Source organism: Pomacea canaliculata, linkage group LG13 (assembly GCF_003073045.1).
Source record: "Pomacea canaliculata isolate SZHN2017 linkage group LG13, ASM307304v1, whole genome shotgun sequence".
Classification (NCBI taxonomy): Eukaryota; Metazoa; Mollusca; class Gastropoda; order Architaenioglossa; family Ampullariidae; genus Pomacea; species Pomacea canaliculata.
In genome coordinates, this window is record NC_037602.1 from 15,801,674 (window position 1) to 15,813,746 (window position 12,073).

Consider the following 12,073-nt stretch of genomic DNA (forward strand, 5'->3'; position numbering starts at 1 on the left):
AGAGAACTTCATAAGAGGCTAAGCATTGGTCTCAGCAGACAGACAGCAGTGCACCTATACACATCTGTGCTGAAACGGAGGACCCGAAAAAGTAGGTCAATTCTTCTCTGACCAATTTATCAAGTATCCACCAACAAAATGTTTTTAAAATCACATGGGAACTGCAAAACTAAGGGAACATGACTTTATTCAGAAGACAATTACCACAAATTGCTCAGAATGGCTAGGTTAAATTTTGCCCCTGTCCCACTGGTTTTTTGGTTTTTTTTTTGAGACAAATTTTTGGCTAATATGTAAGACCAGACCTACATCTCAATCCAGGAAGGGGAGAAAATTCTGAATTTGATATTGCCTTATTCCTTCCCAAATTGTTTCTTCAGCTGGAAGTTGTTTTGCCACCAATGCTTAATTTATGCCACTGAGCAACAGACAATGATGAAAGATTTTACCAGCTGTTTGAAATATTTTGTTTTTCAAGCAAGCTAGATTCTTGAGCATGTCTATTTGTTCTTCATGCATTCAACTTCGATGCATAAAAAAACACTATTTCGAGAAAGTGAGTGCACAAACAAGAAATTCACAACTTCAGCTCACAGCAAAGCAACTATCCTGAGACTGAATGCCCTTGACAGATTGTTCAAAGAAGATAATCATTCTAAGGCTTTCTTACAATTTTTCACAAATCCTCAACCATTTGCTCTTCTGGTCATACTGATAGTTTTCTTCTTTAATAATTAAGTCCAGTCACTGCAATCTCCCCAGGTAAATGTCTGTAGTCTTATGTACTGAGTAATCAACAATAATGCAACATGCCAAACTAATGTGAACCATACTTTCTGCTCAGCTAGACGATGATGTGAACTACTACTTAGCCTGCGGATACATACTGAAAGGCTCTTCTTGATTTCTACTGCATTCCTGTGGATACTGCTTTTATTAAAGACTTTTTATGACATGAATAGTTGCAGACACTATTACAGAACTTCTGTGAATTCTGCAAGATTCCTGCAACAAGTCTAAAATCCTTACAGGAAAAAAACTACGTACCTCTTGCACCTTACTGATGCAAGAAACCAGCTTCTAGAAAGACCTGACAACTGAGATGTTATGACAAGCAAATATGTGATTTTGATACTATTACCCTTCCAAAATCCAGTTCATCATTATTAAGGTATCAAGCAACCAAAAACTAATGATATTAAAAGCATGAACTATGGGAAGGTGAAAATGACAACACTTCCTAAAACTGTCCTATGTCATTGGCAGTGAATGTGAAGAAACAGAGGTGACTCTTAATATAGGTCAGGCTAGGATCTAATGGCTGCATGTTACCTATACATAGTCCAAAGGTGATCACCGAGGCTGGAATCCAGCAAAAAACATAATGTCTGCTGTCAGAGGCAAGCTCCTCATGCATATCGCCTGGGATAAAAGATGTGTGTGAAAGCTGCCACACGGCACACAGGAGCAGACCAACATGGCTGACTGCAGACTGCATCACAGGGCCAATCAATACCCAGCCAAATGCTTCCCACATCAGCTATCCTCTCACTCTGCGCTATAGGGACTGAACCAGTGTTGATGCCAGATCTGTGTGCGTGCACTGATGCATGCATAGTGCACACGTGCTTGCGTAAAACAGAATGCACATGTTCACTGTTTACAAGTGAAAGAGAGAGAGTGTAAGGAAGAGAGAAAGAAAACAAAGATAGTAAACAAAAACCAAAATCTTTTGTCAAGCACAAGATTTATCACAATAATCTGGTAACTGTAGGAATAAGAGGATGAAAAGGCTGTGTCTATCCTTTGCGTCGACACAACACTGCCATAGTAGGACAAAACTCTAATGTTGAATTCTGTGGAAATAAACACATTAACAATGGTATACATAATATGGCCACAATTTATTTTGCATTTGTGAGCTATAGCACTTTTCTAGGAAGGAATCACTGGTTGTTAATCCATGTACACCAAGAGCTGCTTTGACTACATTAATCTGGTAAACGAAATCTTTTTGTCCAAATTATTATACCAAACAGCTGCTTTTATGAAGCTGTGAAATATACAGTCAAGGCTACACATTTGCATTAATAAACATGCTGCTTATGCAACCATGTGTGCTTGCTTAGTTTTGTTTGTACCTAGGAGTTACAAAGGGTATCCACTAGAGAGTTTTGCAAGTTGTTTTGAGTCAGTTTTGGCTCCTTTACTTAAGACTCTTTTTATCACAGCAGTATATTTTAAACCAAAATTAAATGTAAAAATACATCTTTCTCTCCAATTTATATATTTCAGAAGTTGCCTGTGCAGTCAGTGTAAGAAAAATTTCACGTTTAGTGTATGAGAAATGTTGTTCGCTCGGGGTATGTTACTTGGTGCACATTTTCGTGAATAGTACTTGAGAGAAGTCCTGTTTAGACAGGCTGGCAACAGAAACACACCAAGGAGTTTGATGCTGGTGCACTATAAATACATGTCTTTGGGGGAAAAATTGCAGGTTCACAGACAAGCAGCAGATAGAAGGTATAAAAGCTCTATGCTAAAGATAAGCTATGTTAACGAAGAATGTCATTATGGAAAAAGAGGTCACATACACTGACATAATTAAAAGTCTAGTGAGGAGCAAATTTTCTTTTCTAATGACTGTTCAAAATGATACAACTTGCCAAATCTGAGTTCTTCTGTTCTTGAGAGACATGTCTACAAACATCACCATGCACAGAATGAGGTCTAAATTGTGATTTGTTTGTACACAGCTATACCTAATTAATGTATGGCTGTAGATCTCTGTTGGCTGAAGTTTTCACCAAGTAAATGTATCATTAGCACAATTCTGTGTTGCCTCTTTTGTGTATGGTGATGTAGTAGTTGGCATGCTTTAAAATGTATATGTTACGACCTGAAGGAGGGCATTCAGTCTAATATCTGGTACTGAATTTTATCCAATCGTCATAAAAAAAAATGTTGAACCCTTCTTCCCTACTCCCTTGAAGTACATGGATGTGTTCACTTTTTCAAAACTATAGCCAATGAGACTCTTGGGACCATGTTAATTAAGCATCTCATTTAACATTTGTGACATTGAGGTTGTGATCTTTTCCTCTGCATGGTGATGTTTGAAATCTTGTATCTTAAGAATGGAGAGAGGGTTATTTGCTTAGACTTTGGTCAATAATAGCTTGTACTGAACTCAGTCACTTAAATAAAATTGTGGATGCATGTAGACCTTTTAATTGTGAGACTGAAAAGATAAATGTTCTTAGAAATATGTGACCCACATGAGTCTTAAGTCGGATATTTGAGAATTTGTTAATTGTATATTTTTTTAATGTACAGGTTTTAACCTTTCTTTTGATACCAAAGTTCTAAAATCGAGTGAGTTATAAAGTTTTGAAGTGCGCAAGTCAATAGCACTAAGCTGACCGTAATCGCCTTTCTCGGTCTCTACCACTAAACTGCTCCGTGTGACTTAAGATTCATTTTGTAGTGATGGGTCACATATAGCAATTACTGACACCAGATGTCCAAATGATTTGGTGTTTTGGAGGTTGATTGGGGAGGCAAAAAGGTGAAATAAATTTATAAATTTATAGTACATATACAGTCATTTGGCACAAAAATGGCATTTTGGTCAACAGTGGATTGTATGGATGACAATAACAATGAACTGGAAAATTCCTATAGCTTTGTGACATTGAAGCAAGTCATAGAAAAGCATAGAATATACACAGTATGTACAGTATATATTTGATAATGGTACAATATAAGCCATGAAATTTGCATAGCAACAAAATTTTTCAATGACACATTTCTCAGAATATTTCTTTCTCCATCAAAAGGAAATACATGGCTGTAGTTATGTTTGGGTGCCTAACATTTTTGAAATGAGATGCACAGTAAACCAGCAGAAAACCTTGAAGGTTCCAATGATGCTTTGTATTAACACATGCCATGCAAAAGAACATGCCCTGATATACTGTCATAACAATCTGTCTCACAAGACTGGAAGAAGAAATAGTTTGGGGTCAGAAATACAAATAAGTTGCTGGCCTAGAAAGCATCTTATGTCTTCAGACATTGGTCAGATATAGACCTTTTAATCATAGCATTTTATAGTTTGTTTGCTTTTATTTATATATATATATCTGAAATTGTAACTTGCCCATAACTTTTTTCTTTTCATTTGCTAATATTTTTCACTGTTGATATCTTTTAATGCAAAACCTTGCAATGAACTTTATTTCTTGTTTTTATTTCTAACTTACTTTTGTGACTAGAGCACCTTCCCATGTTCAAATTGCCCACTGGGACAAATAAAGTTGGTCACTGTCATGAAAGTTGATCTAAAGCTGGAGTCTGAACTTAAAAAATATTGTGAACTATTTCTGTCTTATACCTGTAATCCACAGATGTACTTTCTGAGAATCCAAAAACTGATATCAGAGGTTAAGAGGAAAAAACATTTATACATATACTCCAATTTGAACAGGTAACCATGGTAAGTGTCAATCAACAAAATTTTATGCGTTACCTGTGAGGGAGGTTGACAATGGATAATATGAGGCACTATAAAGCTCCATTAAACTAAGAGACTTAACTGATATCTTCTGCCATAGAATAGCAAAAGTGGCTCCTATATCTGTACTGTGAGATGAAAAAGGTAGGGCTTTAAATAGTTTTTATGTTGATGTTAATTACAGTTATTGTTTTGTCATATGGATAATGTAAATGGACCACGAGACATTAACGGAAATGGGCATGCAGTTGCAAAGGCGGGGATTTAAAGGTAACTGCACTGTACACTACTACTTGTTCGTATTTTAAAATACAAAGTATTGTCTTATTTAATGTTTGTGCTGGAATGGGTTTGGTAATTCGAGTTCAAAGTAATCCATCATGCATTATTTCCCCTGGTTCACAAAAATCTTTCAATTATGTGCAAGAAGAATGCTGAAATATTTACAAAGTAATGAGAAGAAGAGAGAATGAGAATAACCAAACACAAACATACACTTGTAAAAAACCTAAACACAAACATAAAAGAGTGAGAGTGTACATACAAGTGAGAGTGACTGTGTGCATGCATGTACACCTGTAAATCTTTATGCATAAGTAAAAGCATCTCCTTGCATGAAATATAAATACATGTATGGTCCATGTTCACAGGTTTTTTCTCTATTTTTTCTTACAAAAGAAATACAGGTTTATTGCACAGTTTCCATTACAAAAAAAACTGTTGCAAAAATACCCACCAAACTGCACTAAATGTTGAAGTGGTCATCAACTTGGCACTCATACCTGCACTGAGTATTATCCATGACACATGTACATGAAGACGAAGTGGTCTAAGTAATCCAAAGCACAATGAGCTCGTGACACTATCTTCCAGTGGCGGACACCTTGGATGAGAAGGTGATGACTCCAGTCTCAATCAACTCCACAGTCTCAGGAATCACTGTTGTCATTTTCACTGCCCTAGTGTAACTATGTCCACTGCACTTTGTGTCTGGCAAACTCCTGCACAATTGCCTACACAGTGTGGGTTATGTACTTGAATACCACAAAAGGAATATAAAATCATGTACAGTCATAACCACAACATATTTTAGTTGGCAACTAAGCTGAATGTGCCTCAGCAATAATTCACATTTTTTTGGACACACAACTCAAGGCATCAACAATGCTGTAGAATCAACAAGTAGTAAACCAACATCTGTGCAAATGAAGTACACTTTATTTCTTGTATATGTAGTCATCTTTGCCACAATCAGAAGCACTTTAATTTCTGCTTGATACAGAAATCATGGCTGCAAGGCACATGCTGCTTAAGTTCTCTTAGAACCATTAACATTTGGCAGTCCCTTGAGCATCATAATGCCACAGTTCAGGCAAAGTACTTCACCAGAACTTTCCAAAGTAACAATGCTGGTAATCTTGAAAGGCTTCTGAACCCCATAGCTAAATACAATGGAAATTCATTGCAGATCATCTGAACTCGCAACTCTAAGAGAGAGAGGAGAGAGGAAGAGCATGTGTATGTGAGAGAGAATGTATGCATGTGAATGTTCTTTGTGACATATGCATGCAGTCATGTATCTGCTTCTGAACTATACACTTAGTGTACTAAGGCAGGTAATCACAGCGTACTGATCATGCCGACACATAAAGTTGATAAAGTCCACAGGAAAAGACCACATCACTCAAAAGTGAAGACTATGGCTAAACATCCTGTTTGGAACTCAGATGTTTACATTGTATACTACATAGTAGTTTTAAGCTCGAGGAATTAGCTAAAATATCCATGGGAAATTAAAAGGTTCAAAAAGATCCCTCTGATCTAATCAGCTAAGAACTAAGTTCTGTGAAAGAACCTAAAGGGCAGTGTTGCCAAGTTGCCCTACATATAAGAGAATGCTTAAGAAGGAGATCTCAATGACATGAACACCACATAAAAATAAGGTTAGCAGTGTAAAATCCCAAAATCTTGTTTTAAAACTGCAGAACCTTAATACAAAGGAATTGATGCTTATAACTAGCAGTATTTGATGTTGACGTGGGCCAGATGGCCTTCCAAAAAATTGAATAAAGAAATTCTTTTTCTTATTATTGTCACACACATACACATATGCATATATGAACACATATGTATATATGTACAGTTGAAAATCCTTGCTACTTAATTGCTAAGAAAAAAAGTTAAAAATAATTGTCCAAAGAATTCCTGCATCTTTTCAGAGGTAAAGATGTGTGAATACAGAACCAGTAAGAAAGTCTAATAATTGACAAATCTCTCATACTAAGTGAAAGAGAGACTTCTTTTTTCCTGATGCTGTTCAATCAGCTTCTCCATTGGCTTTGATGCCAGCAAACCAAACTTCATTACAAGTTCTATATTTTTTCCCCCTTTAAGTTTTGGATAATGATATCATTTGAAAAAAAATAAACAAATAAAAAATACATTTATCTATTGCATTTAACCACAGATTGAATAACTACTTGATAAACCCTATATGCACAATAACATAACTCGCAGACGCCTCCAATAAGCTATCTCAATATTCATAGAAGAATTTGCAAAGTATGTTTCCGTATGTGAAAAATGCTCCATATGCTGTACACAAAAAAAGCACAAACTGACAGTCAGCCATGCAACATAGAAACACAAGTGTCAGCAGACGGATAACACCATGGCAACACATGCTGCATAGATACAGGCATGGAACTGAGGAATGACTGACAAGCTTGCTTAATTATAAAAGATATTTCTTAAAGAGGTAGCTACTGAGTATGTACTTGAAAGTTTTGAATGTAGATACACTTCAAAGAGAGAGGGGCAGAGAATTCCTAAGAATGGGTCCAGAGAAGAAGGAATGTCTGCTAATTTCTCTCATGTGATTCACAGCAAGGTGAGAAGGGCAAAAAAAGCAGACTGAAGAGATCAACTTGGGTGGTAAGATGTTAATGTGATGCTGTGAAATCAATGGTAGCACAATATAATCAATCGATCTTGTAATCAATCTTGTAATTAATGCGAGCTCAAACTCGCAGTAAGTGAAACTTGTTGAGGAGGGGTGTAAAATGGTCTGATTGTCACCTACGGAAACAGCAAGAGTGGCATTATTTTAAGCAGTCTGAAGTTTGCCCAGTAGGTGGTTAGGGAGACTGACAAGTACAGAGTTGCAGTAATCCAGCTTGGACAACACAAATGCAGAAATGAGATTTTTGGTGGCAGAAACTGACAGGAAGGGTCGGATGTGACAATCCTGAAAGATTGAAGATGGGTTTGTAGACTGCATTGATGTAATATTTATGGGACAATGGTGCATTGATGATAACACCAGGAATCCTGATGGTCTGGGCAAAAGGGATATTCACTTCAGAGAAATTAAACTAGTGTTTTACGCTGAGCCAGCAACTACGGCTGTATCACGGGAAAGCAGTCAGTCATGTAAACCAATGCCACATGCAGAGAAAGAATAGCATGCTTGAGATGAGATCTAAACTCAGGAAGCCAGTCCTCACTGTATTAGTGACAGGCGCTAACTGTTGCACCATCAGACTGCCCTAAACAATGCCAGAAGGACAAAACGAAACAAGAAAAGAATGTCATGGTCAAGTGTACGAAATGCAGCCAACAGATCCAGCATTGACAGTAATGCAATGTGATCTATGTTGTAAGCAGATAAAGTCATTCACCACTCACAGCAACATTGTTTGGAGTGAATTATGTTTATGACAGGCTGACTGAAATGGTTTAAGTAGGAGGTTTGGCATGAGTAATGGTCCAAATGCTGGTGCAGCACAGCTTTTTGGGGTATGCTGGACAGAAAAGGCGGATTGGAAATTGGAGGATAGATTTTGAAGTTAATAGGATTGAGGCTAAATTTCTTTAGAATTGGAATGATGACAATACACTTAAATAATGACAGTTAAAACACCAATCAACAAGGAGTAGTTGATAATGTGAGTGATAACTGGAATCATCCAGTCAAGACACTCAGGTAAGAGGCGAGTTGGAATCGGTTCGAGAGAGCATGATTTCATTGGTGACTTGGTGATGATCTTACTACCCTTAATGTCACATAAATCAGCATGGTACATAAGCAGATGAATACCTACTTCTTCAGAAACCAAAGAATTTAAGCAATTCAATAAGAGAAGCGCATAACATGAACAGCTCATGAAAAATACTGCAGCAGGTTATTTAAATACTGAGACAGTATCACCTTATGAAAACTCGTTTGATGTCTACTTAGCTTCAGGCAAAGACAGACTGAGTCTGTTAATTAGTTTTAGATCAGTGATGGATGCACATTGAAAAGGAGAAAAGAGGGACTAAGAAATAATTTCAAAATAAACTTCTTCATGTACAGACAAGCTTTATTTAAACAAGGAATGGAAAAGGTATGCTGTCCATGTCTCGTTCTTGTCTCAAGCACTGACAGCATGCTCCTTCATGAATGTGATCATGCGCTATATATATATTACGTTTATTATTATTCTTAAAAGGTGGTAAAGACATCATTATAAGTACCTGACTTCTTGTACTATGACCAGAACGTTTACTTAGAACTACTTTCCATCACCTTACTTCTTTTCATGTATAGAACAATGCAAAGAAATTTGAGAAAAGGTGTAATTTAGTTGAAAGTTATGAAAAAAAAAGGAAAGCAAAAAGGTAACAGCCAAAAATAAGATCTGTATACTTTGAGAAACTGACCTGACAGATTGGGGCATAGTCACTGAAGACGACTCACTCATGGAGCTGTTGAGAAGGTCGCTATAGTGCAGGTTCTCAATACACTGGAAAAAAAAAACATTTGTGGCCTAAAAATAAAATTATACAGAAAAAAACTCTGGGGTGGAGATCCTTACTCTTAGCATCTGTCATTACTTTGAGCATTCAGCAATAAAAGAACTACCTGTCCAAGATCTTTGGTAATGTTGGTATGAGATTAAAGATATAGTACAGAAACTGATCTTATTACCTTGTTAAAATCACAACAAACTGTGGCACTAGGAAAATTACTTGTGCATATAAGGCTATAAAAACCCTGGTTATCTGTCAAAAAGCAATAATTCTAAAGTTAATGAGCACCTGTACATTCCTTACAACACTTGTAAAAAGACTGAGCAAAACTGGTGCACACCTGACTGATGTCACTGCACCATGCAGCCTTTTCATGCAGCGTTGATGCCACAAGTGTAATGGTGATGGGTGGACCACTCTTCGAGTCCACAATCAAACGAAAGTCAAGGCCATTGTAATCCACTTTACATTCCCGGTCACTGCCTGTGGTGCCAGGCAGTAGATTGGCTGCTGAATTTTGACTGTTGAGGCTAAGGTTTGAGTCCACTGAAGATGCTGAATCCAGTGTGAAATCATGAGAGCATCAATAAGCAAATGAGAGGAGATCCAAATGAAACTGATACTACGTGTGAACAGTCTCTCAGATATACATAATATGTATATTTGTATAGCTTCATGCATACGGTCACATAAGACACCCATATACAGAGGGAACATAAAAGAATTGGCAACATGAATAAAATCAGATCAGACAGACAATCCAAGCACCCACATACATTGCACAAACATATAAGCTTAAGAGACTCCTATAATACACGTCACTTACAAATGGTAATTCACATGCAAAATTTAGATGTATAGTACAATAAACAAATGGAGATTGTACAGATATAATCCCCCCTCTTCACAAAAAACACAAGGGACAAAATTGTGAACAAGAAAGCATTCTGCATCCTTAGCCAACACATACAGATTTTATCATTAAATATCTGACAATTAGCAATTCTACTTACTGTCCTCATCGAAGTTAAAGATGTCTGAATTAGGGTCTTCCACTAGCGTACAATCCAGGAGGGTTATTTTTCCATAATGCTGAAATAGATGCAAACATCTATATTGACTTTAAAAGTTTTCACATCGAAATTCTGCCAAAATAAAATACATAAGCATTGCTTGTAAATCATCCTTCTGACAGCCTAACCTTTGCAAGATGTAGCCGACCGTTGGAGGCACGGGTGGTAAGCAGTATATGATTGGTGAACAGAAACACTTGTCGCACTATCTCCTTTTTGTCTTTGAAGGAAGAGCTGAATGAGCCTAGCCGTCCACGTGCAGAACGATTTTTTTCATTTACCACCTGCAGCAGAGGTCCTGAAATATACAATAAACTTATTTATTGCAGTTCCTTGCTGAATACATCATTGTCCTTTTTTACAGTGTCCGAATGAACGTTAATATAATACACACAAAAGATACAATTGAAACTTTGAAAGGAAACCAAATAAAATCTATATGTTCTCGATGTCATGGATATCTAATCATGTTGATATAACGAGATTCAAAAGCTTTAGTTGTTAATTGATTTTTGTGATCACTAGCCTGCAATGAATAACATACAGGACCAGATCTAATGGGTATTACTTTGTCTCTCACACACACTCTCTCTTGACTTGAATGTCCATCAGTAGCGAAACTTATAATAAGGAGAACAAGACAAAAGGTCTCAGTAGACACCATTGGCTACAATCTTTAGCTGCTTTTACCACATTGACATTACTACGGTCTTTATATTTCGTCTACACTTGCAATACCGATCACGTGTTGGATAAATCTGCAGCTATTCCGTATTTTACAATCACCACGTGCAAACAAGCAGAACTGTGTGTGTGTGTGGTGGGGGAAGATAGGGAGTGTTCGTCTTGTTGGTGGGCGTTTGACACGTGCAACTATTCCACGCACCCGTGACCGAATATCCATCGAACAAAACATGTCTTCCGAGAACAGCCGAGACCCAACGAGACGATGTCACCCTTGGCCTACGGGTACGGACTGTCGCGGGTATGCATCGAGCAGGCCCCGATCGTTTTACCCGTGTGTTGACTGACCACAAGAGGACACGACAGAGGGGCAGTATACACAGGCAGCCACTGACAGCGGTTAGTCGTCGATTGCGGGTGCCGTGTGACCAGGGTATGGGCTCTGTGGGCAGCCATAGGTGGCTCCTGGACTGACTGACAGACTATGATCGCGTGACGTGCACGGGACATCAAGCGTTTGGCCGGTCAGGCGAAAAGAGATCCGGAGGACAGAACAAGGTGGCCGCCTCTCCTCCCATCCCAGTTACAGAAACGCAACACATCGGACTGAGACTCCAGGACAGGAAACACTTCCTCACCTCTGCTATGAGTGGCATAAACCCTCATTCCCCGTACATCATACAAGCATGGCCGCCGCTCAGTTTCGCACACACACGCCTGGTTTCTCCGCCACCGCGACCACAGCAGCGCCACCGGCACCAGCGCCGCCACAACCACCTGCCCTGGTTGCTGCTGTTGCTGTTGCTCTCCGCCTCAAATCGTCGACGCACTAGGGGGTCAGCGAGGAGACTGATGATGAGTGGTGTAAAGCGAATCGGCGACGATGTCGACAGAGACAGCAAAGCGCCCTGCAGGGCCGATACACAAACAGCACGACGATGGTGGCGGTTAGGGAAGGTGGGGGACAGAGGGATGGAGGCCGGGTCCTTGGTGGTAGTGGGCCTTT

At 38.4% G+C, this 12,073-nt stretch overlaps 1 protein-coding gene across 1 annotated transcript in view; it reads right to left on the reverse strand.

The window, feature by feature from the left end:
- LOC112554484 (ras-specific guanine nucleotide-releasing factor 1-like) overlaps window positions 1-12,073 on the reverse strand; it is a 104,958-nt gene that overhangs the window by 18,406 nt on the left and 74,479 nt on the right. The window contains exons 11-14 of the mRNA XM_025222264.1: window positions 10,512-10,681; window positions 10,324-10,402; window positions 9,651-9,865; window positions 9,221-9,303 (exon numbers count right to left, since the gene is read on the reverse strand). Of these exons, the coding sequence (XP_025078049.1) occupies window positions 9,221-9,303; window positions 9,651-9,865; window positions 10,324-10,402; window positions 10,512-10,681 (547 nt within the window). The remainder of the gene's footprint in view (window positions 1-9,220; window positions 9,304-9,650; window positions 9,866-10,323; window positions 10,403-10,511; window positions 10,682-12,073) is intronic.